Genomic DNA, 26117 nt, shown 5'->3' with positions numbered 1-26117 from the left:
GAAAACAAAACAGAACAAATCAACAGAGGGCGTACTTCACGCGCATCGTGAATGTTCTGCATTAATAATGATCGCGTCGTATAATTCATAAGAAGCGACTATTTTCAGCTTTGTATGCATTCTGTAATTAAAAGTATCAAATATAATACTAACAAATTGAAGATTATACAAAATCAAGAGCTGAATTTGGCTTGCAGCTTTTCAGTCTGAAAAGTTAAAATAGCGTGGAAACGGCGCGTACTTTAAGTTATTATGCGCGCGCGTTTTGGGAATAAATTCTACGGATGATCTTGTGTAGAACTTTTATGTTCTTGAAAGCTGTGTTGATGATAATGCAAACGTCTTTCCGGCTTTTCAAACAGTTCCAACGGCTCTATATGAATTAACAGTAAATAAGCTTTTGTATATTTAATTTCCAGACATCATGCCGAAGACGAGCAATCTTCCTGGAGATTGTTCTTTCTCCTACCGTGAGCGCTCCAAGTATCATCGTCTGTGGTCATCAGCGGCAGGAGGGGGTGAGTTTCACCGCCGATCGCCCCTGACTGCATCAGTCTGCGATACCAGAGTATGGAAGGCTGTCATGGATCACTTAGATATCCAGTGTGACTTCCTACATCGACTACGACGACAGACAGACAAGAGGTTTGTCACTATGACAACTGATGACATCATGGCTGGGATGACGGAAGTACTAGACCGGGCAAGCTACAGTTTGACGGAACGGTAAGTAGACATTTTGTATTTTACTTGTAAGTTATTATAAATATTTGCACTGTCGGGTATTTTGGAACCAGTTGCCAGTTGGAAACAATCCTCGCCGCGGGACAAGTTCTCTGTTCGAACTAGTAGTTCTCCTCATGATATAGTTGGTTTTTTTTTTAAGACACAGTCATTTCTTTTACATCAGTGTTCTACAACTTTTACTAGGCATATGATTAATTCTTATATGGATGTAATGCCTTCTGTACTTTGCGCAACATCTTTAATACTCGGGTGAAATGTGATAGGGCGTTATTTCTCGTTGAGGGCGCTATACAAACACACTGGTATGTGTAGTTCAAGTCCAGGGACACACGGATACGTCAACCGAAGGGTTGATAAATCTACCGGCAGTAAATGCAACGAATTAAGTGTCGCTCGTATGGCCCCAGGTTTACATTGGGGGCCTCTGGTTTTCAAGGATTGAAACCAAATAATCATTAATGCCTGCTAATAACTCGTTGGCATGCAATCAACATAACCAACACAATGTGAGAACAAAACTAGTGATATGTCACTAGTTTACTAGACGAGAAGTACCTTTTTGTAGCAAGTCATGACAGAGATTGATGACAAACGCGTCGCATGCAACGACTTAAATATTGAAACCTTGAGATTCCACATGACATTAGTTTCTTTATTTCCTGACCTGTCAACTTGAAAATTCAAAAGGTCTATGTACTTTTGACAAAAGGATCATGCTTCACTGTCTTTACTTTTTCAATACTATCACAAAATGGTAACCACACGAAGGAGCTTAGGAAAGGTACAGGTGAATCATCACGATCTGTCATTCTTTAAGGTCAACATGCCCAAAATTTCCTTTATAGTCTCGAATTTCAAAATCAACATGGACTCCGTGCACACTAAAAAAAAAAACCACACACACAGACATTGAAATAATGTAGAATAAACGCTTAACGATGCACGTAAACCAGCGAAGAGTCCTTCACACGCTATCGTATATGGCTTATACCACGCCCTCTTCTGTTCAATTACGGAGTCGATAATAGAAAACAATCTTCTAAGGGATGTTGTGTATAAACAGCTACGACCATCCCAAGCCTCCATCACCGGATCTAATCCGATGCAAGATGACAGAAGGCATCCCTGAGGAGCTTCTCTTCAGTCTTGAGGAGGATGGAGAGATGACCAGCGATGGCAGCCCAGGAAGCTCATGTGACTCCTCCACCCTCACTGCCTCCTCAACCATGACTTCGAGCGGGACCCTGATAGCAACTGAGGACTTAGAGGAGTTGAGGCCGGAGGGCAGCGACTGGGAGACACTCAGTCCCCCTATGGACTGCGAGAAGGTACCCGATGAAGGACCTCCTAGAAAGGGTGAATTTTGGATCGAGGGAGGAGTGGAGGATCAGGAAGCTCAAGGAGGAACGTGGAGGGATGCCATCTGCTTCAGGCAGTATCACAGGTACAAACCTGGCAACAAAAATCCTAAAAACAGAATTTTTTAATGCATCATATAAGTTAATAGCTTCCGGTTTATTTGGGTTTTTTTTCTCCTTTTTTGTATAAATAAACCATCATAATTTAAAGTCGTTGGCTACGCTTTCTTTTCGAAAGTGTTCGGTTCTCCGTTCTTTGTTAAATGATAAATGGAATCTTAAAAAAAGTTCGCCATTGGATTTCTTCTGAGTCAGCTTAAGACATCCGAAAATGTCCTGGAGAAGAGCCCACGAGTCGGTGAGGAGGAGAAGAATACTGACTAGCAGAGGACGACACGGGCGAGGCAGTCAAGCATGGTCACCAAGACTCAACGTCTCATGGACAAGCATCGAGGAAGAAATCAAGGTGATAAGTCCTTTCACCATCATAAGGATCCGCGTACTTGGTCCATCAATAAAAGCCACCGTCGAGGATCTCTAAACACACGTCCAGGAAACAGATCTCACCATTTAGTCTGACAAATAACTTTGGGAACAAGGGATGCTCATGTCCATTTTGCATTTTTAACTCCTGTTGTGTCCTCGAATGGGTAGGTTATGATCAAGTAAGCTGACAAAGACTAGCCCCTGAAAATAGCATCGCAAACTAAGTGAATTGGTTAAAAGAGTTTGTTTTGTTGTTGTTGACTTTATTAATAAGGTCTCGGTAACTTTTTCTACATGTAAGTGATCTCCGGATTTAACTTTTTGCCTTTTGTCCTCATCAATCAGAAAGGAGGATTACTGTCGTCACCAGTCAAGTTGACGACTTTGGTACCATCACCTGTGCGCGTTCCTGCTAGTGTTAGCAAGATAAACGAAGAACGAGCAGCGAAGGGCGCGGAAAAGGTATCACCAAAGTCTGATGTGAAGAAAACACAAGATAGAAAACCGGGAAAGGAAGCTCTGGCCCAAAGTAATCGAAAAGACGAGTCGGAATCACAAGAGAAGCAAAGCAAGAAACCTGTGATGGGACAAAAGCGCACACAGGGGTCGACCTTGACCAATGATTCACCTGACATCCCAGCGGCTTGGCGAGTTGGTGGCAAGAGAAACACAAATCATGGAAACAATACAGCGAAGCAAACGAGGAAGAATGACCGAGCTGGCGGCGCGTCAGCAGGGGCGAGTGTCTCTGAAGCAGACGCTACACTCGTGTCTGACATGGAGCAGTACATCACAGCTCAACCTTTTGTGCCGAAAGGCAAACCATTGCCAAAGACTACACAGCCTGCGCGTGGACGCGGGACTGAAACAATAACAATCAAAAATGGTGTGAAAGAGAGCGGCAAAAGGAACCAAAACGTGGCGCCAAACAAAAGCAATGTTAGTTCCAAGAACAAACGTAAAGGTGAGGCGAACGAGCACTTAAAACCAACACAAGAGAATGCTGACAAAAAGCAACGGCTTGAGACTGCTTCGCAACAATCGTCAACGCATGCGAAGACATTCCAACGCGAGCAACTTCCAATCCCCGTCATAGAGAAGGGCGTGGTCCACCATCGACATCCGTCGCCACCAACGATCCAACAAACAACAGAGGGCGTCAACCGTCCAAACACAGATCCAACGGCCACGGGACACAGAGATAAGACCGAGAGGCCCAACGATCTACCGGCCCAAGAACCCACTGGACGACACGTGGTGGCGCCTCAACGTACAGGACAACAACAGCAACAGCAGCATAACCAGCAGGTTAATGGGGCACTACTCGGCCCAGAGCCTAAGGCGATGCCAGGCACTGAAGCGGGTAGAGGGAGGGGAGCCGTGGGGCCACCTGGCATACTAGGTCCTGCTCCCTGGAACCAACATCCCGGTATGGCTTTCATTCATCGACATCCTGGCGTCCCACCACAGATTCCCGCCCAAATACCTTTCGTCAATTTGCCGCTTCCAATTTGGCCCGCAAATAGGTCATATCCCAGCTCCCAACTTCCTCAGCAACATCATCAAATGCAAGGTGTGCCCAATCACGTACAGCAGCCGTTCCCGAACGGTCGGCACCCGCAGGAGCAGATGTTGAGGATGATGCATCCACAGCAGATATTCACGAACAGTCACCAGCAGGAGCAGATACAAATGATGCAGCTACAACAGCCTTTCGCGAATGGCCGTCAACAGGACCAGATGCCGATGATGCAGCCGCAGCAACCGTTCGTGAATAGGCATCTGCAGGGGCAAGTTCCAATGGTGCAGCAAGCGGCACAAGGGCAGCCTCGACCGATGGTTATGCTGGAGGACCCGTGCATTTTATTTGCTCAACGCAACAACTTGTAAGTATTGCGCCGCGGAAAATGCAACTCATTGTCCATTTGTTCATTAGATGTTGACGTCACAATGTGTTAAGTTTGCTCCATGTTGTGTTATCTCACACTTAGTCAACAAAATGGCCAGAACAACAACAACCCCAAGAGTGGATACCAGTCTCGTCAACAAGAGTCCACTAATCAACCACAACTCAACCAACAGAATCAACTCGGTCACCAGGGGCAACCGTATCAACGGAACCAGCGACAGCAACTCCCCCAAGGACAGTATCAGCAAAACAACAACTCGAACCACCACAGCTTCAACGGCAACAACAGCAACAACAGCAGCAACAGCAGTAGCAACGTCGACAACAGTTGCTTTGGAAGAAGAACGAACGAGAAATAGCATCACCCAACATCTTCTCTAAAACAATGCTCTTGTACAATTTTATTTTACTTTTAAAATGTGTCATTATTTATGCCCATTAAACAAAAACTGTTAACTGTAAGAACAGTTATTAAATGTTTCATGAATATAGAACGTGATGTTGCTACACATGTCGTCCCATTCTGACTCCATCTTCGGCGCTGATCATCAAGAGTAATGGAAACAGCTCCCTCAACGTCCATTTTCGTTAATTTGTTTGCTCTGAGGTGAAACTGCGGTTGATAAATGACCTCGTATTAAAGTTGAACATAATTTTAACCTGATTACTTGTACATTTTATGATATTGAAATTTAAGCCTTAAGACTCTCAATTTGCATTCTTTGTATTCATGATTATTTAGCATGATCTTTCCTCTATTAAAGATGTTATAGGATGTTATAAGATAACCCTTCCATGATTATTGACAGCAAGCTTATTTTTTTTGTCCTACACTATGCCAGATGGCATCACACGTAAGACTTCCAAGGATGAAATGTGCGGGCAACAGTCTCTGTGTCACGTCAGGCTTACCATAATCTTCACCTGTTTCGGGGAAAATGTTAAATTGTGGAATCCGATGTACTGTACTTGTATTGCCATTGAAACCACGACAACAAAGAATTATCATTGATCCTCTCGCCCCCCAGCCGGAAACGTCCCATTTCCTGTGTTCGTTCTGACGTCTGTAGCAAAATGAAATCATTCAATCTGGGTAAACGAACGTATACAGTCGCTACGAGCATCCCTTAAAAGACAATAGAACAATATGATGTATTATTAAACACTAAAAAAAAATAACTTTATTTCTCCCATTAAAAAAAACATCAGAGCGGAGAAGATACCCTCCGAGCAAAGCCGAACCTATAGCCGAGCCGAACCGAGTCAAGCCGAACCGAGTAAAAAAAAAACCGAGCTGAGAAAATACCCTCCGAGCAAAGCCGAACAAAGCCGAGCTTAACCGAGTGAAGCTGAACTGAGCTTTGAATTCCGTTAAATAGTAACACCTCTGTGAATCCAAGCAGACCTTTTCTTTGTGGAATTTTTTTTAGGCGACCTTTTATTCTGGCATGCAGCCCTGAGGTGGAACCACGTACTTCTCCGGAATTTCCCTTCTTACTGAGACCTGGAAACATTAATGAAAGCCACATTACTTTCTCGACATTGCTTTGCTATGCCTTGAAGTCCGTTGGCATTCACGTGGAATATTATGACTCAAGCATGATTTTCTTCGACACAGAGTAGGAAAGCGGTAATCAGTAAATGACACAGCACAATTACATTTTAATAGGAAGAAAAGTAAAGGTGAATATTACATTGGAGAACAAAATGATTGTAAATATTCATAAGTTCGACTTTGTTATGGGAAAAATGTAGAAATATGTCGTCTGACAAGATCTTTGCAATAGTACAAACGCGTCAACAGGCATTGTGGTTGGCTTATTTGTGTCCTTACGCAAGCTATTTTACCCAATTTGATTACTTCCATTCTGAGAATCTAGTATTAGTAATTTCTAACTACATGTATCAGATAGTATAAGAACATGTTTTAATAAACTGATGCCAATTCACGGTCATACCCGGAAAGTTTAGATTTGTCTCTCGAAGCATTAGTCAGAATAAAAACATTTGACTCGAAGGGGAAAGAGTTTTTCCGGAACTGTGAATTCTCAGGGGATTGGGATTAACCCTTCAATCCTGCCGTGCGTTTGTCTTCTGTTTCAAGGAAACACGGTCTAGGGATCTCGGGAGTTGGAGACGGGAAGCTAGTCCCTGGATCTCCGCGTCTGCTGATCGGGATAAGATGAACACACTGGATCTGAGACTTGGAAACAATTTAGTAACTGTAGAGCAGGAGATACTTGTGAATTCACCTGCTTGATAAACTGAGCTCCGAATAAGATTGACAACTCGACATTTTTGTGGTGACCGAGTCAAATTGTGCTACGTGATCTACCGATACTTGTGAACGATGAGGCTAGAGATGTTTCCTAGATTCCTCTGAACTCCTTGAAGAGCACACACAGCCGCGCATCATCCGCTCCGGATTGTAATGAACTGTTTCGTACGATAGCCAACTCGTCCCGCACTAGTGCCAACAGCCCTTATTTGCAAAGGTTATTAGATGCAATTGTGGTAAAGTATACTGCGTAGGGACACATGTCGCAATTTGAGGCTTCTGAATAAAGGAAAACAACTAAGCTGCTGTAAAACCAAACTTAGCTGACCACCACTTAACGCAAATAATTGTCAGCTATAATCATTGTTATGGAACTATGCACTTAATGCTAAGGACTATTCTGTTACAGGATGCTTTTGCAGAGCTAGAGGTTACTGTATCTTAAATTTGGACCTATGGCTCAAGATTGTGTGGTAAAAATCAATCAATCAGTCAAGGATTACGATGATTAGTGATTACCTAAAGGTGTTTTTGGTCAGGCAACCTTTGTGTTTAGATAAAGAGGTCTTATTTACCTGTGTTAAACGCTCTAAGGCCATAGTGTTGTCGGCTTTGTCTAGCAGGATGTAAGAAAGGAAGGAAATAGTTCCCCACCCCCTATAGCATCCACCCCTCCCATGGCATGGTCTGGTTGGCTTGCCTCGAGTTAAGGAATGAAATCTTACACCACCGCATCTAAGCAGTGGCTTCCAGATACGTAGACTCGACTCAAGGCTGGCTTGATGCTGTTACAGTGGTGATAATCTGTCAGCTATAACATCACTTAGTTTCAAAATGTGACGTTTATTTTCTTAACTTACAACAGTAATTTATTTAAATTCAAGAAACGTTTTGATTTGGGAAATAAAATGGATTGACATCGGCCTCAAACCTGTGTGCGGGCATGTTGACGATGACCAAGGAAAACTATGACGGGCTGAATTTACGTCTAACCCACACCTGGCGCGAAGCATCTCTCATCACTTTGATGGAAATGACTCCATCTTTCCTGCTGCGCTGTACTTTACTCTGTGTTGCCATAGGAGCCGGTTTAAATGTACCGTTTCCTGTCCAGCTACAACTCCCCAACTTGAGACTGCCCCTGTGAAATAACTTGTAGCCTAAGTTGGACATCTCAAACGACAAGATGCGATCTCTAGTGGTTGTGTGGTATAGTGTTGCACCGAATTACAACCCAGGCCAGCCGTTCTGAAGCAAGAAATCTGCGCGAGTAAGCGAGAAGTCACAGGTTCGAATCCGACCCTAGTCAGCGTGTTTATATTTCCATAGCTCCGTGATCTTTCCAATATTGGCGGATATATATGGTGGGGGCATTGGGGTACGCCCCCCCCCCGTTCGAAGCCTGTCACGTGCCCCCTGCTCAGATGTTGAAGGCAAATACGAGCTTTTTTATTGTTGAAACCCCATTAAGTTCCCCACAAGAACATTATTCCCTGTAGGTGCCCCCTTGCAAGTACTAAGTTGGACCCCGCTGCATAGTTACGCCACTAGCTCACGGATAAAGCACAGAATAATAAGCTTCTAATAAAACGTCGTCTGGAGTTTCTAAGTCTCATGATCAAGACAAATTTCGTCCCGTCTTATCCCAACAAGTTCAGACCTACACTCTCCTCTCACACTTCATGAGAGTACCTAACCACAGCAAATTGAATTATCCCACCTGGACTGCCATGTTTTCATTCCGGATACCCTTGTCAATTTTCGTTTCTGCTTCGGAAGCATTATGGGCGTAGTATGTTGAATGTACCTGCACACAGAATTAATCAAGTTCAGTCTATGCCTGAGTGAATTGTGAAAGCCGGAAAGTGAATACATTAAGAAAATGACACCCGCAGACCCAGGACATTTAAAAAAAAACTCACAGAATATCATCAATGTCATCAATTGGCAAGATTAAAAAAAATCTTTTCTCCTGCGTTTTCGACTTAAAAGGTTTGAACATGCTTAGGCCTTAGAGCAAGGTATGCTTAGGCCTACTTCAAGTTTAGCGATGAAAAATAGATTCCATTCGTCTGTAATGTTACAATTTGTCCCAGCAGCAACCTTTCCTTATGAAACGAATACAATATATTTATTAAAATTGAAAACAAATGAAGGTCTTAATAATAATTCTTTTAAGAGTGCTTATGTTAACTTGATTTAGTAGAAAAGACAGTTTTGTTTAGTCCACGAAAGTTTTACGAGCACACACATTTTGCTTAGCACATAATTCTGCAACCACCAGATACCAGCGAAAATGTCATGCAGTGTTGTGACTGGTTACCAGAAGACTGAGCTGAGCACTATTTTTTTGGGCTATAAAGGTTTATTACTAAATTTGCCCTCAAAGGAACTACGGTCATCGAACTAGAAACGCATACGCTTGTCAGACAACACCATACAATGCCATACCGGCACTAGGCCGGCCATACCGGCACCACGCCGGCACGGGTCAGTTATCATCTCCCGCCACGATCCAAAAGCCGAGACAATGCCCCGGGCAAAATAGGAGGTTTCTGTTTCGATGATTTAAACCATCAAACTGACCAACGTAAAATTATTACACAAAATTACCGGAATGTCTGTAGGGAAACCAGCTAATAAAGAACAATGAAACGGGCGGATAATATCCTCAAATATTTGGCACGATTTGTTGAAAAATTAGTCACCATTTTCGCCTCGTATGCAACGAATTTGGCCAAAAAAAGCTAATCTGCTGACTTTCAAATTCTAAAATTTTGTATTCATTTGTCCCAGATCCATTTTGCACTAAAACGTTTCCTCAATTCCTCAAGGGTTTATTTTGTTTCTTGAGCCGCAACAGGTGGAAGCACGCACGCGCGCGTTTTTGAAGTGGAGGCTCGCGCATTCTGGCAACCCTATTGGTCAAGGGAGCATTAATTTTTAGTGCGCGCGTACCACCTGTGGACGAGCGTGCATCCACATATCTCGGTACGAGGCTGTCTTATCTTCGGGCTTCAGTGCACGATGCATGCATGCTATGCTTGGTGCCGGTCTGCCATGCTGTTCGTAATGAAAATTGAGGAGTTTCCGACAAGTTTCCGGTGAGTTAACGAGGTATTTCCTGAGTATAGACCGTAGCCACCCACGGTTTATCCTCGCCGTTCCAGGGTCTGGCTAGCAGGGTCAAGTGTGACAAGCGGGATAAAAAGACCTGTGCTTGAAACACGCCAGGAAGGGGCAGATTTAGACTCCCAGAATCTTGGAAAATTTGTGCCAGAAAGTACTAGGACCATTTTAACTTTTAGCGCCGCTCCGGAAAGCTAAGCTTTATAGGTCGCTGCAAGAAAACAACCATTCGTTTGGCTAGAAGAGTTCAGAGTCTTTTATCATAATAAGTTTTCTATCTTGCACTTTTCGCCTTGACGACGAATAGTTTGAAAATCAAACGTCTAATAATGAATTTATAAATCATACAGGCGCTCGCAGCCAAGTTACATTTTATTTTGTTTACAAATATTTTGTAATTTGGTTAACATGTTTCTTTTCTTCAACTTCAAGGCATTCATGCTGAAAGGTTTTTTAAACGCCGTGTTAACCTTGTCCCCGAGGAAGGCTTAACATGGTGGTTAAGATCCGGTAGGGAGTTGGTTTCTAACAGGTTGTTTGTCGTCAGAAAGCTTAAAAGCTTTACAGAGTGGTAATCGTCAAGCTAGGTTTTTGATGTTTACAGGTCATCTCTGTGGAGTTTGTAGGGGGAAGTATGAATCATATCGGTGTACTTGCACTGATCATCAAGGAGTGTATCTTGCCGACCTCTCCCGGCGCAATACCTTTACCGGCACATTAACTCCCAGCGTCCAGCCCCCCCCCCCCTCCCACCCCCCCCCTCCATCCTTGGTCGCAGGTACCGGTTGCAAAAAGAGGGGGAGGAAGTAACTGAAAAAGCTTTCATTGCGGGGCGGATCTAGCTTACAGGAAATGGGAAGGGGGTGGGGTGATTTGAGGGGGGGGGGGTGAGTGGAGGCACACTCTGAGTAAAAGCTAACACCCCCATCCACTATTGCATTGATTTATCTTCTGCAGTTTCTTATCATGTGGGGCAACCATAATCATCCATTATTGTGCAAATTCTTAATCTCTCGAGATGTTAATGAATTCTATCTTGAGCTGTTGCTTGAACCTCATAACACCCTCATAAGCAGGTCAATATCGTAATGAGTTAAGAGGCCCTAGAAAACTTAACCAGGATTGAAGGGCTAAACGTAATCATGACGAGCTAAAAATCCTGGTTAAGAAAGGTGCTTATCGGTCAAAAACATGGTCATATTTTGTGTAATGAGACGTGATTAACACTTTGGCGCCAGTCTGAACCAACAGGATGAGAGATGGTCCTTTCAGGAAGGTCAAATTTATCCTAAGGTCACCGATAAAATGAAGCATTTTGTAGCTGATAACCTAAATTTTAAGCTGTTAAATTAATGATGATACCATTAACGATTTGTGGTGACATTGGACAAAGTGACGTACTTGAAACTATGAATAAATTCATTTGGTTCTTGATTAATTTTTAGGATGCATGTGCTATATTCATCGTGTACCATCCAATGTGAATCATTTTATAAAGTCCTAAATGCGTACTTCTAGTAAGTCATCCATAGTATTTTGTCACTGAACGGTGAAGTTCTTCAATTGTATTACAAACTGCAACTACAAAGTGTCATTTTGATGTGTACAGAATTTGTTTAATAAACATGGCCAATAAATTGAGTAAGAATTTGTTTTTACAGCTTTTAAGAAAGTGACAATTCGCATAAAACGGTAATCGAAAACCACTACCATAAAATCGGCTTTAATGCCGAAAATTTTATAATAAAAAACTTTAAAAAGTTGCAAATTTTCAGCTGGAATACACAGCACACATCATGCGCAATGTTCATTGATGTTGCTATTTAAAAAGCACCTTTTAAAACACCTTCCTTGTTTTTTCACAAACATTTGATCATTCTACCGAATGCTCTTCTGAAACAGTCTCCAGCAAAACAATTTCCACTCCCAACACTTTTCAGATACCTAAGCGATCATCAGCTAAAGACGATTTCTGATTATTTATTCAAAAGCTCGATAAATATTTACAACTATTTATACAATATCATAATTTTACCATCTACTGTAAAGAGGAAAACTGAGAAAAACAAATTTAATATTTTAGATTACATACAATTATAGGCCAATAGAGAAAACAACTAAAGTTTGCGAGTCCCTGATAAAAAAATAATATTTTAAAAATATTGATAGGTTCTTCAAATTTCGTAGCTCAATGGCTGGCTTAGGAAAGCTCTTCTTTTAGCAAATAATCTGTGTGTGCACTAAAAAAAAATGAAATGGAAAAGATCACACTGGCCCAAAAATCATCCACAAAAGTTCCCATATGTTTTTCCAGGGGCGTGTTCGCCTACACCTATCACTTTACGGAACACGATGATTCAATTCAGAACCCAGTCTATTACCGACAACCTGGAGAATTTGGCCTTTAGCCCAGAGAGGCAACCCAAATTACTGTCTGGTTCCCCTTTCCGTGTCTTTGAGCCCTGGGGATCCTATCTGCCTACTTTCGCATCCTCTTTAAGTGTTGATATTGAGATGGTGGAAGGAAAAGCTGTTCTGTCTTTGCTTCAACGGTTGCTTGGAAACGCCCGTCAGCCATTCCGTTCAGAAGAATGGTTCACTTCTTTACCATAGTTCCTTTAGTAAATTACGGGATGTGATTTCGTTCGATAAAATACCTGAAACACATTTGTATATTAGACATCTAACAAAATTAACATGTTAAGCTAACTGATCACGTACTACCCCCCCCCAAAAAAAAAATTATAAACTTTCCCAAATAGCAACTATCACCGTCCTTATCTGGAACAAATTCTTCAATTTGAAGACCTTTACCATAATCCACAAAAAGATCAGCTGTGATGGGTCTTACAGTAAGTAACAAATTTCCGTAGTATTAAGCTTTTTAACACGTTTCTTTTTGAGCTAGTGAGCAATTTTCTTAGGAATATTTGCTGCTAACTTATGCCCCTCATCTTGAGTAGATCTTCAAGTAAGTCCATCGGACGGACATAGATGACTCATCACCAAGCTAGACCGAGACTCGCTTGGGTTAGAAATAATACTGAGTCATCTGACGCGGTTATAATTTCCACCAAGAACTTCTCCTGCGATAATGTCCGTTTCAAGGGCAGGCTTAATCTTTACCCGTTAAGACATGTTCTTTTGCCTCGTCGTAAAACATGAATTAGAATTTCCTTCAAATTATACAATTATAAGATAAGCCAGAACGAATAACTTGATTTAAAATGTCAAATTCCATTAATCATAATGACGGAAGACGTAAGTTTCTTGCAATCGTCAGGCTCGGGCTAAATATTTTTTTTTTCCAAAAATGACAGAAACGCCCGCTTATAATGCACGGCGATTTGAACAATATGAGGTGAAAGAACCCGGTTGTACCCAATTTTGTAACCTATTGGTTCTAAAAACAAAAAATCCCTATTTTTTTTAGAACCGATTAGTTTACTTCGCATGACTCCGACTGTCCATCGCTATGCTATTTTACACATCTTTGTTTCTGTATCTGCACAATAATCAACTCTTCTCTCATTTCTGTGGCGGTGGTGTTGATGGTGCTTTCCTGAACTTAAAGAAGTAGACTGCTAATCCTACTCCAACAATGGCGAGAAGTATGAACGTGACGCTCAATCCAGCTGCAACACCGGCGTTGCTGCTTTCAACGACTTTCGTCTGAGGCGGTCGTGCCTTGATGAGGGTGGGTTTAACCGATGAATTGGTAGCTGATTGCACAGTGGTTGCTTGAATGGTCGTCGTTGGAGCGGGCTGCGTAGTGGGAGTTGTCGGAGCTTTAGTTGGTTTGTTGGTTGGTCGCTCTGTATGTGGCCTAGGTGGAGTTGGTGTGTCTTGCAAGATGGCGTTCTCTTTCCAGGAGGCCTGTGTGACTGCCTGTGTGACTGCCTGTGTGACTGGAGTTTTATCAGTTTTCATAGTGGTGATGGCGGCGGTGGTAGTTGGTGGGCGACGTGTGATGGGGAACTGGGGAATATCCCCTCTCTCGGGAGGAGGTTGAAGACTTGGGATTGCCGGCTTCCCCTTGGAGTTGGGTCGGGCAATCGCTCTTTCCAAAAGTCCGGATAAATTGTTATCCCAATCGTCAACAATAGTGGGCTTCTCCGTGCCGGGCATGCCAGGGATCACATTCTCGGGTTGTGGCTCAGTTGGTATCTTAGTTGGTATCAGTTCGTTCTCGCCAACGATGACATTTGGTTGATTGGTAGATGGTGGGGGTGGGGGTTTGGGGGTGGTCGGTGTGTACCACTCGCTGGTAGTCTGCGTTTCAGTTGTTGCCGGTTTCGTGGTGGTAACCCGCTTCGTTGTGATGAGTTCGGGTGTGGTTAACGATTCAGTTGTGGTAATCGGTTGTGTCGTTGTAACCGGTTCGGTCGTGGTTATCTGCTGGGTCGTTGTAATTGGTTTAGTTGTGGTAATAGGTTGGGATGTGGTAACCGGTTCAGTTGTAGTAATTGGTTTGGTGGTGGTTATCATTTGTGTTGTAACCGGTGTCGTCGTTGTAGGAGGTGCAGTCGTGGTCCCGAGTGTGGTGGTTATCTGTTCAGTGGTGGTAACCGGTTGAGCCGTAGTAACCGGTGTAGTTGTAGTAATCGGGTTAGTGGTCAACTTTACCTCAGAAGTGGTCATCATCGGAGTCGTCGTCAGTGGTACGGTCGTCAGCATCGCGTTGGTAAACACGTTATCCTCCACTTTCCGAATGTAGAGATGCCCTTCTGCATGGTCTCCAAGACCTAACTCGTCCTGCTGGACTCGACAGATGACGACAGAAGCATCGTCCTCCAAAGTGGCGTTGACGACTCTCAATCTCATATTACTCTTGAGGAGATTGTATTTGGGCGTCGATTCGGTAATCGGGTTACCATTCACAGTCCAATGGTACTGCAAGTGAGGCACGTTCTCTGAGATGCAATTGAAGCTGATGCTGTCACCAAGGTAGATGGTGGTGACCACTGGACGGAGGATGACTTCGATGCGACTCCGTAGAGGAATGACGTAGCAAGATCGGGGTTGGGCCAGGGCTTGGTTCCGTGCCACGCAGGTGAATCTCACGTTCCGGTCAGATTCCGTCAAGGTGTGCTCGTACCCAGCAACTCTACGAGTTGCGTGCGATATGAAGGTCGAATCTAGGATCTCCTTGCCTCTTATCCATGTCAGTGTGGCAGGTGGATCTCCGCCCATAGATTCACAGATCAAGGTGATGTTGTCCCCAACATCCATGTGCAAACTGGGACCCAGAAGACAAGATGGGAATCCTTTATCTGGTGGTTTCAAGACCCGGATGTGAGCTACCTGCGAGAAGTGAGCCATATCGGTGAAGTAGAGGCACCTGTACTCAGACCCGTCCACCATTGATACGCGACGGATCATCAGGTTATACTCCCCCGAGCCTGAATCACCCACGATACGGTACCTTCGCTTGACGGACTTGCTGAGGCGATCGAATGGGTCGATTTTACGGTCTCTGCTCAGGTACTCTCCAGTACCCACGTTCTGCCAGTACACATTGATGCTGTCCTGATTATCGACTTGGCACCGCACAGTCATTGTCTGTCCGAGGACGATGGTCTGCGGACTCGGCTCGACCCGGAATGAGATGCCATGTGCTCTCGCCACAAAACTCAACACTAACATCATCAGTCCGTATGCTGATTGCATCATGTCGGCTGATGGTTGTTTGTATGGTACTCGTAAAAAGTTAACGTTCTTGAGAAATTACCTTGCCATGAACTGACTTTGTTCATACAGGTACCAACTGTATGGGCTGGGTTTGTTCGTTGTAGTCTGAGTTTGCTATCTTTATATCGACGACTACAGTGTTGAAGCCTGTGCTAATGTCACAATCCCCTTTCTAATTTTGCCCAGTTTAGAATAGAAGGAAGCGTTGAAATAAAGGCAGTTTCCGATTGACGTGAGTATCGATGACAGCTGAGGATCAGCAAATTGTCCGAACGTTTCACTGCCCTCGTCCATAGGTCAGTTCTCCCCTTGGATTTTGACAGATGGTTGTCAGCATTAATCCAAATTATTTATGATTACAGAAGATGTCGGAATGGGATTAGATTATCCTGTCAAGTCTGTGTACACGCAGACAAAAATTATCACTGGCCTCAGAATCAGTCCGCAATGTTTGAAGCAAGAGTGAATTGAAGTCAAACTTGTTGAAGGTTTTTCCTCCAAAAGTTGAACAAGAAACTTTCCAGTTTCCGTTTGATGCACAGTTGTATCCAACAATGCTGACAGCGTTTCTTAAAATGTCTCAACAAATCACCAAAAGAAATTGTTTCAGCAACAAATTAAACCAGCGTTAATGTTGCAGGAAACACGAGTCCACGCGGATATAAATCACGAAATGGCTGGTGGGGTCCACTCACGTCAAATTGACTCAATTAAAATCTCCAGCGATTCGATGTCAGCATTTACAGGAATTCGTCCACATCAAATAGTCAAGATAAAAGTCAGTGAAAAAAAATCCACTGCTCTCCTGCTGGCAAATAGGCGGTTTCTTTCCGTGTACAAGTTGTCGACGTTTCCAGCCTGCGTCACTCTCGCGGGATACCAACTCAAACTGGTGTCTGACGTTATCCTCGCGTGTTGGCATACCCAAGTACTTATGTTGGCTACACACTACAATCACTGATTACTCTACTGAGTAGATGTGTGGCATGACAAGGGGAGTAAGGACTAGGAACTAAGCCAGGCCAAGTCGGGAAATCAGCCCCTTTCCTGGGGCTAACCTCGCCCCAGTATTCGTCATCGTTCGAGGGTGGGCAATGACGCAGAATCAGACGCTGCCGGTCTAAGTGACATTTTTTGCAAGCACTTTTTCTCCACAGGGCCCATCACGCTATGGTTTGTTTTCACTTATACGCATGCATACAATCTTATTAAGTGTCGAGTGTCCGTTTAGTGAATCATTTTAATATTATGATATTTTTGTTAACATCAATGAGCAATGTAGCAGCGTCATAACTAACAGCGTATATGCAAAGTTCCAATTTTCTGAGATCAGGCTATGATTTTGTGCGTTTATAATTTCAAATATAGGCCCTATGCCTAACTTTGGATTCAGGATAATTCCAATACCTTGTGTAGTATTTGGGAGGTGGTGGTGAAGGGCGGTCATCAATAAACGCCACCCACTGCGGATTTAAATGTAAAAACACACAAACAAACAAACAAACACCCCAACACCCCAACAAACAGAAAAAAAACCACTAAACAAAAAACACACACCCACAAACAATCCAACAAACTCTACCGTAATGAACTATTCCACTGCTTCCAAAATTAGCCACGTCCGGATGAGAAAAATTGCCCCTAACTTAACACTGTAAACTAACTCACCACGTCTTGATTTTCTCTTCCCAGGTCATGCTCCTAATCACGTGACCAAGACTATCAGCCTCCGTCCAGCCGCCTTCAAAGGGACAACTGTAGAAAATAGGCCACAGAGGCGACCTCTCCTGGGCCCCCTGGCTTGCCTGGAAGAATTTCCACCAGGAAGGAGGTAACCATAGCTCAAATCAGATCGGCGTTTGTTTAAGGGCGTGAGTGTACAGGATTTCAGAAATTCAGCTTGATGGAAAAGTAGAGCAAGAAATTACCGGTTCAAAACTAACCCAGAGGTAGTCCACTGATAGATCTTCTTCTGAAGGTCAATCGTTTTTCTCGATAGCCAGTAAAACTAAACGAAAAAGTGAAGTTTTTAATTCCTTCAACAACAAAAAAGCTGGATTTTTTTCTTTTTACAGAAATGCATGGGCTGAATGTTGGCAGAATGTAGCAGAATGTATAGTACAAGCAAAGCCCAAGGGGTTTTTTTTTGGGGGGGGGGGCAAAAACAGTTTCCGTGATGTAAAAGACGATCCCAAATGATTTTAATGTAAATTTAAAAATTACGAAGAACAACTAAAGGATTCAATATTTGACTGAAATTTAATCACTGGTAAATTATTCGCGTGCAATATTAGCCTTTATTAAATATAAAATCAAAAACATTGCATTTAGTACTAGGACGCGTCTGATTAAAATTTTAAAACACGCAATATTAATATTATACAACATACAAATCTATTTCAAAATGCAGAGTTTGTAAGGAGTAAATTCGTGTTAATTTGACATTGCAGTAATTCTAACGCGATATCAATATATACATGATTATCCAGATAATTTTTCAACAGTTTGAAAATATTAACCTTAATTCTCGCTAAAAACAATGAAAAAATGGCACATAATTGCCGGCCTTTTTTCCGAATGTTGGCCTAAGTTTAGTTTTGCGCCCAAATTTGGCACTTACGCAAGTTAAGTGTTCAAGGGCGGTTCAAAAGGGGTGGGGGGGGGGACTGCCCCCCCCCCCTACAAAAAAATAAAAACCCAACCTTTTTTTTTTAAAGTGACGTCGCAATAAAGGCAGGCACTATGTACACCACCATCTTTTCCTTTAAAAAAAATGGTCAAAGTTGTCAGAAATTGCATCAGATCGCACCACAGAACATCTAGAATTAAAAAAATAAATTCGGGGCCATTAGGCCTAAGCGGGCCCCACACCCTACGCCGTATTTTTTTGGGGCCCACTTTTTGGGGGACCATTTTTTCGGGGGCCCCAAAAAATTGTGTTCTGGATCCGCCCTTGAAAGTGTTGGGATTTTTGCTCAAATATATCACACTCGCGCTTTGATTATTTTAACATTTTTTTAATGGGGCGGGGTCATACTAAAGACGATATGAAACCCTATCTTGTGCCGTTAACTGCAAGTTTCCTATATGTTGATTTCTCTTGCGAAGGAAACTACTCTTGAAATAAAAATATGGCCAACGAATCGTAACAGGTTCAAATTAATTCAGTGTCACGTGACTTAATAGTTACAGAGTAATTAAGTAGGCATATCACTTGAATAATTACGTGACACGTGACTTGCGACACCCAATCGGCATTTTTGGAATTATAAAAAGCTTCATAAGGGAGCACAAGATGAGAAACGTAAAATATGTTTTACACTTTTTGACATTTTTAAGTAGGTATACATATATTGTAGTAATAACGTGTAATAAATATTACAATTAAACAAGTTATATTAAATCGAAATGAATGGTGGCTAGCGGATAAGGTCCTTTATCAACCACCATGAATGATTATTAAGTAACAAACGTGTCATGCCGGGGGCTACTCTTTGAACTTGATGTAGTAGACGGCCATTCCAACCAGTGCGAGCAGCAGTCCAATGAACATGACGCTCAAGCCGGCTGCCAATCCGACTTTACTTTTTCCTCCGGACACGGTGGTGGGAGTCGGTGGGTCCGAGGAAAGTGGGGTAGAGCGGGTCGCTGCGAGCTTCGTCGTGGGGCGCGGAGGCACTTTAGGCCCCATGACTGTTGGTCCCTCTCTCGGTGGTTGTTTGAATGGTGTTGTGGGCGTTTCCTGCGGTACGTCACCTCTTTGATGATGGAGGGTGCCCACCCTGAATCTACCCACATCAGGTTGGTCATTCGCTATCTGCTTATCGAGATTAAAATCGGGCACAAGGTTATTCCAGTCATCATTGTTGGGCTTTGGCAGACTAGACACAATAGGAATGATGTTATTTGATGGCTCTACAGTTATTGTTGAAAACTTGCTTGTCATTGGATCGCTCGATGTCAATGGTGACTGCGGGAGCCAGTTGGTAGTCAGTGACTCCTTGTTGGTTGTCAACGTTTCTGTCGTTGTTGCTGGTTTGGGGGAAGTTGTTACTTGCGTCGTGGTTGGTTTGACTGTGGTTAAGCGATCAGCTGTGGTAATCGTGTGGCTCGTGGATATCAGTTGTGTTGTGCTAACTGGATTGTTTGTGGTAATCGGGAGGGTGGATGAAACAAGATTGGTTGTGGTTATCGGTTCGGTTGAAGAAGCCAGTTTGGTTTTGGTAGTCGGTAGGACGGTTGTGACCGGATTAGACGCTGAAAGAGCCCGAGAAGTAGCGGCTTCAGTTGTGATATTATACTGAGTAGAATCAAGTTCAGCTGTGGAAACCGGCTGTGTAGTTACTGGTTCAGTTAAGGAAACAGTCTGGGTGGTAGCTGGTTCAGATGTGGCAACCTGTGTGGTAGTTATTGGTTCAGGTGTGGTAACCGACTGGTTAGTTACTGCTCCAGATGTTGTAATCGGGTTGATGGGAACTGAGTTAGTATTGGTAACAAGCTGGGTTGTTACTAATTCAGTTGTTGCGGACCGCTGCGTAGTAACAGGGTCAGACGTCGGCTGCGTCATACCAGGTTCAAGTGTGGTAACAGGCTGTGAAGTAACTGATTCAGATGCGGTAATTAGTTTGGTAGGAACAGGTTCGGTTGTGGTACCCAGCTGGGTGGTAACTGGTTCAGTTTTGGTAACCAGCTGAGATGTAATTGATTCAGTTGCTTCAGACCTCTGAATAGTAACTGGTTTAGTTGTCAGCTGGGTCATAATAGGTTCAAGTTTGGAAACAGGCTGTGAAGTAACTGATTCAGATGCGGATATTTTGATAGGAACTCGTTCGGTTGTGGTACCCAGCTGGGTGGTAACTGGTTCAGTCTTGGGAAGTAGCTGAGTTGTATTTGATGTAGTTGTCAGCTCGGTCATAGCAGGTTCAAGTTTGGAAACCGGCTGTGTCGTAACTGGTGTAAATGCGGTAAACTGTTCGGTAAGAATTGGTTCAGTAGGGGTACCGAGCTGGGTGGTAACTGGTTCAGTCGCAATAATCGGCTGCATAGATACCGGTTTGTTTGAAGTAACCGTTTGGATTGCTTCAGGTTCAATTCTGGTAATCGGCTGATGGCTTGTAATATGTTCTGTTTTTGCTGTAATTGACTTAGTGGTAAAAGTTGGACTCGTAACCGGTTGGATAGTATTGGATTTAGTCTGGCTAATTGGCGGGGTAATATGAGGCTCAATTATGGTAACTGGCTTTGTAGGCACCAATTCGGTTTTGGTAACCGGCTGGGTGCTAACAGGTCTAACTGTGGTCATCGACTCTGCACTAGTTTCAGTTTTTGTAACTAGTTGGGAATTCACGGGTTCAGTATTGGTAATCGGCTTGGTAGTGGTGAGCGGTTGGGAAGTACCTGATTCAATGGTGGTGATGAGCTGGGGAATAACAGGTCCGGTTGGGAGAAACGACTTGTTGGTGACTAGATTAGATACGGAAATCGGTGGGGTAGCAACGGGTTCAGTTTTGATAAGCGGCCAGGTAGTAACAGGCTCAATTGTGGTAACCGAATGCTTAGTAACAGGTTCAGGGTCATTGACCATCTGGGTCCTAACGGGTTCACTGGCAGTTTCGGTGACCAGCTGGGTAGTAACAGCTCCAGTAGTGGTTATCGACTTGGTATTAACAAGTTCCTTTGAGACCATCGGATTGGAAGTAAGGGGCTCAGTTGAAGTAACCTGTGGTGTGTTAAGAGGTTTAATTTCGGTAACTGGCTGGGTAGTAACAGCTTCTTTTGCGAGAACCGGCTTGATAGGAGCCGGTTCAGTCGTGGTAATCGGCTGGGTAGTGATATGTTCAGTGTTTTGGATTATCGGCTCGGTGCTAACAGTGGATGTGGTAACCGACATTGTAGTGGTATCAGGTTCAGTTTTGGTAATCGGCTGGGTCATGGTTACTGGTTTGGTTGCAGTTATCGGAGGCGTTTCAATCAATCTTATTGGGTCAGTTTTGTCAGCCATGGTATCTGTCGTTGTGGGTAGTGGCCACCCTTCGTCAGTTGGTGTTATTTCTTCAGTAGTGGCCATTATGGTGGAAGTTATTGATTGGTAAGGTGGCATCCCACTGCCAATATCTGAAGGGTCACTGGACACTTCCTCCATAAATCCACTATAGTAATCTGTTGGAGCCTCTTTAATGATTTCACTGGGACTTGAATGGGATTCTGTGACCGGCCCAGAAGTGATGACTGCCGGAGTTGTAATCGGCGCGCTGGTAATGTTGGGCTGAATTTCCTCTTGGATCCAAAGTTGCGCCACAGCACGATCACTGTATCCTAATAGTTTCTGCTCCACGCGGCAAATAAGGACTGAAGCTTCATCCTTCAAAGTGGCGTTGACGATTCTCAGTTTGGCGCCATTCCTTTGAAGTCTGTACTTGGGAGTCGATTTGGTAAGCAGGTTACCATTCACGGTCCACTGGTATTCCAAATTGGGCACGTTCTCCGAGATGCAATTGAAGCTGACGCTATATCCAAGCTTAACCCAAGTCACAATCGGGCGGATGATGACTTCGATGCGGCTCCGGAGAGGAATGACGTAGCAAGATCGGGGTTGAGGCAGGGCTTGGTTCCGTGCCACACAGGTGAATCTCACGTTCCGGTCAGCTTCAGTCAGGGTATGTTTGTAACCGACCACCGTACGGGCAGCGTGTGGTATAAAAGCAGATTGTAGAATCCTCTTGCCTCGTATCCATGTCAGCGTGGAAGGAGGTCTCCCGCCTCTAGACTCACACACCAAGGTGATGTTATCACCCACCTCCATCTGTAACTTCGGACCCATAAGGCACAGCGGGAAGCCTTTATCCGGAGGTTTAATTACCTTGATCCGCGCTACCCGAGAGTAAAACGCTGCATTACCGCCGTCTGTGAAGTAGGCGCATGAGAAGTAGGAGTCATCGGTCAAGAAGGCTCTTCGAATCATGAGGTTGTATTCTCCCTTACTGGAGTTACCAACGATTCGATACCTCCATCGGATGGAGTCACTGAGTCTATTGAACGGATCAATCACACTGTCCCTGCTCAGGTATTCACCTGTTAGAACGTTCTGCCAAAAGACACCTATACCAGTTTGGTTCTTGACTTGGCATCGCAAGGTAACCGCCCGGCCAATAACAACGGTCTTTCGGGTCGGTTCCTTCCGGAACGAGATGGCGGAAATGGCGGTAACTGCAACCAACAGAAGCACAACTACGTATCCTGATTGAACCATGATGTCAAGAGTCAGTATCGATAAGAGGGAACGTTGCCCGTCTCAATTTATCCTCAGAAATGGCAGAAACGACAATAGAAATGATTTGGTTCATTCAAGTCAGATTTTCAATCCACATTACTGATATATTCACACCCGGGACTCATAACCGAGTTTCCAGTGACTGCAAGTCCCCGTAAACGCCAGTTGTAGTTGTTTGTGATCAAAACGGAAATTCGGTGAAGCAACAAATATCCAATGATGACGTGGGACCAATCGGGGGATTGCCGGTGCGTGACGTTGAATATGACAGGTGCAATGAGGTTAAAATGTCAAAAATTCGTCATCTTTGTTTTGTCAGGCTGCGGTCAAATCAACTCTTAGGAAGTTGTCAGTGCTCATCTCTCTGAGTGAGATAACACAAGTTCCCAGAATGTGGCGCAGTGGCGGAAGTAATTTCGTCTCATCTTAACTATAAGCACGGGATGTGTTTGTTCGTGGTGCGATCGTTGGTATGGACAAGATCAAGTTTTCATAGATGAACGGAAGCAGAAGGTATCGAAATATCTCCTAAACGATCCGGAGAAAAGTCATCAACTAAACATTATGCCTACTGAAAAACGTCCCTTCTGAGGAGCAATAGTGAATGTTGCACACAACTTGACTGAACACTTCGAGTGCGTGATATCCGTTTGTTTTCAATCTCCACAGTCGAAAGGTTCAACTTTGATAATACTCCTGGCAAGAGTCACTAGGGAAATTTACAATCCCCGTCCGCATAATGATGACTTCAGATTTTCTAATACTGCCTCGCCGGCCATCAGTCGAGTCTACGACTAGAAAGTGTATCCACAAGTGACAGTTTCTGGACTGACCAAGCAGAGTGGATAACACAGACGTGAAGAGTCATACTTGGCCATGCAACAATTTATGTTGACCTTGATTCGTTACCAAGAGAACTTGGATAGGCCTAAAAGAAGTGTGCCATTTCAGTATGTTCGGTTACCGCAGTCATTGTTTTTAACAGTTAGATGGTTTGCTGTGCCATAACTTGATGACTAATAAGACTGGGAACGAGCCCAAGTGGCCTCGGGAAATCAGCCATTTCACCTGGATGTAATTTGTCATCGTTCAGGGAACGGCAGCGGGCATGGACGAACAAGTGTGCAGTCCGCGAACGAACAGTAGAGGGCGCTGTGTGGGAGGTCTCTGACATGGTCCCTTCAGGAGTATAAAATATTATCATTATGCAACCTTAAGTGTTTCTTATTTGTTTCCAAACAAAGGTCAACTTTTGACCAAAATTTGATAAAAATGCAAGGTTAATAACCCCTTGTACTTTTTTTCGATTTGGGCGGAAAATGAAAATGCTTGAAAATGGCACAGAAGATGCCTGAGAGGCCTTAAAACACATTTCCAAAAAGTCTCTTACCAGAACTTTTAAATAAAATATGGCCTGCATAAAATAAAAAATATGGCGTGCATAAAATAAAAAAATAATATTAAATAAAAATATTACTTTTTGTCCAAAAATACTTCTTATTTGCCCAAATCTCAAACATTGTCCCTTCAAGAGTATTTATATGTTCATCATACATCCTATAGTGTTTCTAAGTTGTTTCCAGAAAAGTCAAATTTTGACCAAAATTTGATAAAAATGTAAGGTTAACCCCTTGAAAAAAAAAATTTCGATTTGGGCGAAAACATTAAAATGCTTGAAACTTGCAAGGAAGATGCCTGAGGGCCTTTAGAACACATTCCCAAAATTTCTCTTCTTGCCAGAACTTCCTTAAAAATTAAATATGGCGTGCAAAAGATAAAAAAATATTGAATACAAAGAATGTATAATGTTTTGTCCAAAAATCCTTCCTATTTGCCCAAATCTCTAACATGGTTCCTTTTTGAGTATTCATCCTAAAGTGTTTCTGAGTTGTTTCCAAAAAAGTAAAGGGAAGAAGCTGGGAAGAAGCCTTAGGGCCCTTTGAACACATTCCAAAAAATTCTCTTGTCAAATGTGCCATTCAAAGGAAATATGGCGTGCAGAAAATTGTAAATTTAATACATATATATATTTTTTTCTCCATAAAACCTCTTTACTTGCCCAAATCTCTTCAATAATCACTTTTCGAGTATGAAAGTATGTTTATTATGCCTCCTAAAATGTTTCTGAGTTGTTTCCTGAAAAGTCAATGTTTGACCCAAATTTGCTAAAAATGTAAGACTAACCCCTTGCAATTATTTTCAATTTTGGCCAAAAAATGAAATTGCTTGAAACTTGCTAGGAAGATGCCTAAGGGGCCTTAGAACACATTCCCAAAACTTCTTTTGCCAGATGTGCCATTCAAAGGAAATATGGCGTGCAAAAATTGTAAATTAAATCTTATAAATGTTAATATTTATCCATAAATCCATTATACTTACCCGAATCTCTTCAATAATCACTTTTCGAGTATGAAAGTATGTTTATCATGCCTCCTCAAGTGTTTCAATTGCTTGAAACTTGCTAGGAAGATGCCTGAGGGCCCTAGAACACATTGCCAAAAATTCTCTTGCCAAATTTGCCAATCAAAGGAAATATGGCGTGCAAAAAATTGTAAATTTAATATTTGTTTTTTAATATTTCTCCACAAATCCTCTATACTTGCCCAAATCTCTTCAATAACCATTTTTCGAGTATGAAAGTATGTATATTATGCCTCCTAAAGTTTTTCTGAGTTGTTTCCTGAAAAGTCCATTTTTGACCCAAATTTGCTAAAAATGTAAGGGCAACCCCTTGCAAATTTTTTCAATTTTGGCCAAAAAATGAAATTCCTTGAAAGTTGCTAGGAAGATGCTTGAGGGCACTTAGAACGCATTCCCAAAATTTCTCTTGCCAAATTTGCCATTCAAAGGAAATATGGCATGCAAAAAAATGTAAATTTAATAATTTTTTAAAAATATTTCTCCATAAATCCTCTATACTTGCCAAAATCTCTTCAATAATCACTTTTCGAGTATGAAAGTATGTTAATTATGCCTCCTAAAGTGATTCTGAGTTGTTTTCTCAGAAGTCAATTTTTGACCCAAATTTGCTAAAAATATAAGGCTAGCCCCTTGCAATTTTTTTCAATTTTGGCCAAAAAATGAAATTGCTTGAAACTTGCTAGGAAGATGCTTGAGGGCCCCTAGAACACATTGCCAAAAATTCTCTTGCCAAATTTGCCATTCAAAGGAAATATGGTGTGCAAAAAATTGTAAATTTAATATTTGTTTTTTTAATATTTCGCCATAAATCCTCTATACTTGCCCAAA

The 26117-nt window shown here is 42.8% G+C and overlaps 2 protein-coding genes across 2 annotated transcripts; one reads left to right on the top strand and one right to left on the bottom strand.

Moving 5' to 3' along the window:
* The first annotated feature begins 143 nt into the window (after nt 1–143).
* LOC119744278 (ataxin-2 homolog) lies at nt 144–6470 on the top strand. The gene is given in 6 exon segments (XM_038220146.1): nt 144–726; nt 1811–2191; nt 2421–2571; nt 2937–4477; nt 4583–4770; nt 4773–6470. Coding segments are annotated over 6 exon segments (2604 nt in total). The 5' UTR covers nt 144–424; the 3' UTR covers nt 4814–6470.
* Nucleotides 6471–11517: 5047 nt separating this feature from the next.
* Nucleotides 11518–23867, bottom strand: LOC119744971 (mucin-2-like). The gene is made up of 2 exons (XM_038221195.1): nt 19090–23867; nt 11518–15632 (listed from the first exon to the last, which is right to left on the bottom strand). The coding sequence occupies exons 1-2, from the start codon at nt 22845–22847 to the stop codon at nt 13436–13438; spliced, it is 5955 nt and encodes a 1984-aa protein (XP_038077123.1). The 5' UTR covers nt 22848–23867; the 3' UTR covers nt 11518–13435.
* Between the last annotated feature and the right edge of the window lie 2250 nt (nt 23868–26117).

The sequence above is a fragment of the Patiria miniata genome, unplaced genomic scaffold (assembly GCF_015706575.1).
Source record: "Patiria miniata isolate m_02_andy unplaced genomic scaffold, ASM1570657v1 HiC_scaffold_7, whole genome shotgun sequence".
In the NCBI taxonomy this organism is placed as follows: domain Eukaryota; kingdom Metazoa; phylum Echinodermata; class Asteroidea; order Valvatida; family Asterinidae; genus Patiria; species Patiria miniata.
Note: the sequence above shows the minus strand (reverse complement) of the source record. Positions and strands in the feature narration are given on the sequence as shown.

Excerpts from the sequence above, each read along its gene's own strand:
- LOC119744971 (XM_038221195.1), bottom strand. The coding sequence starts at position 22,847 with ATGGTTCAATCAGGATACGTAGTTGTGCTTCTGTTGGTTGCAGTTACC. Across the intron at positions 15,633-19,089 it reads TACTACATCAAGTTCAAAGA|TCTCAAGAACGTTAACTTTT; the intron begins GTAGCCCCCGGC and ends GGCAAGGTAATT.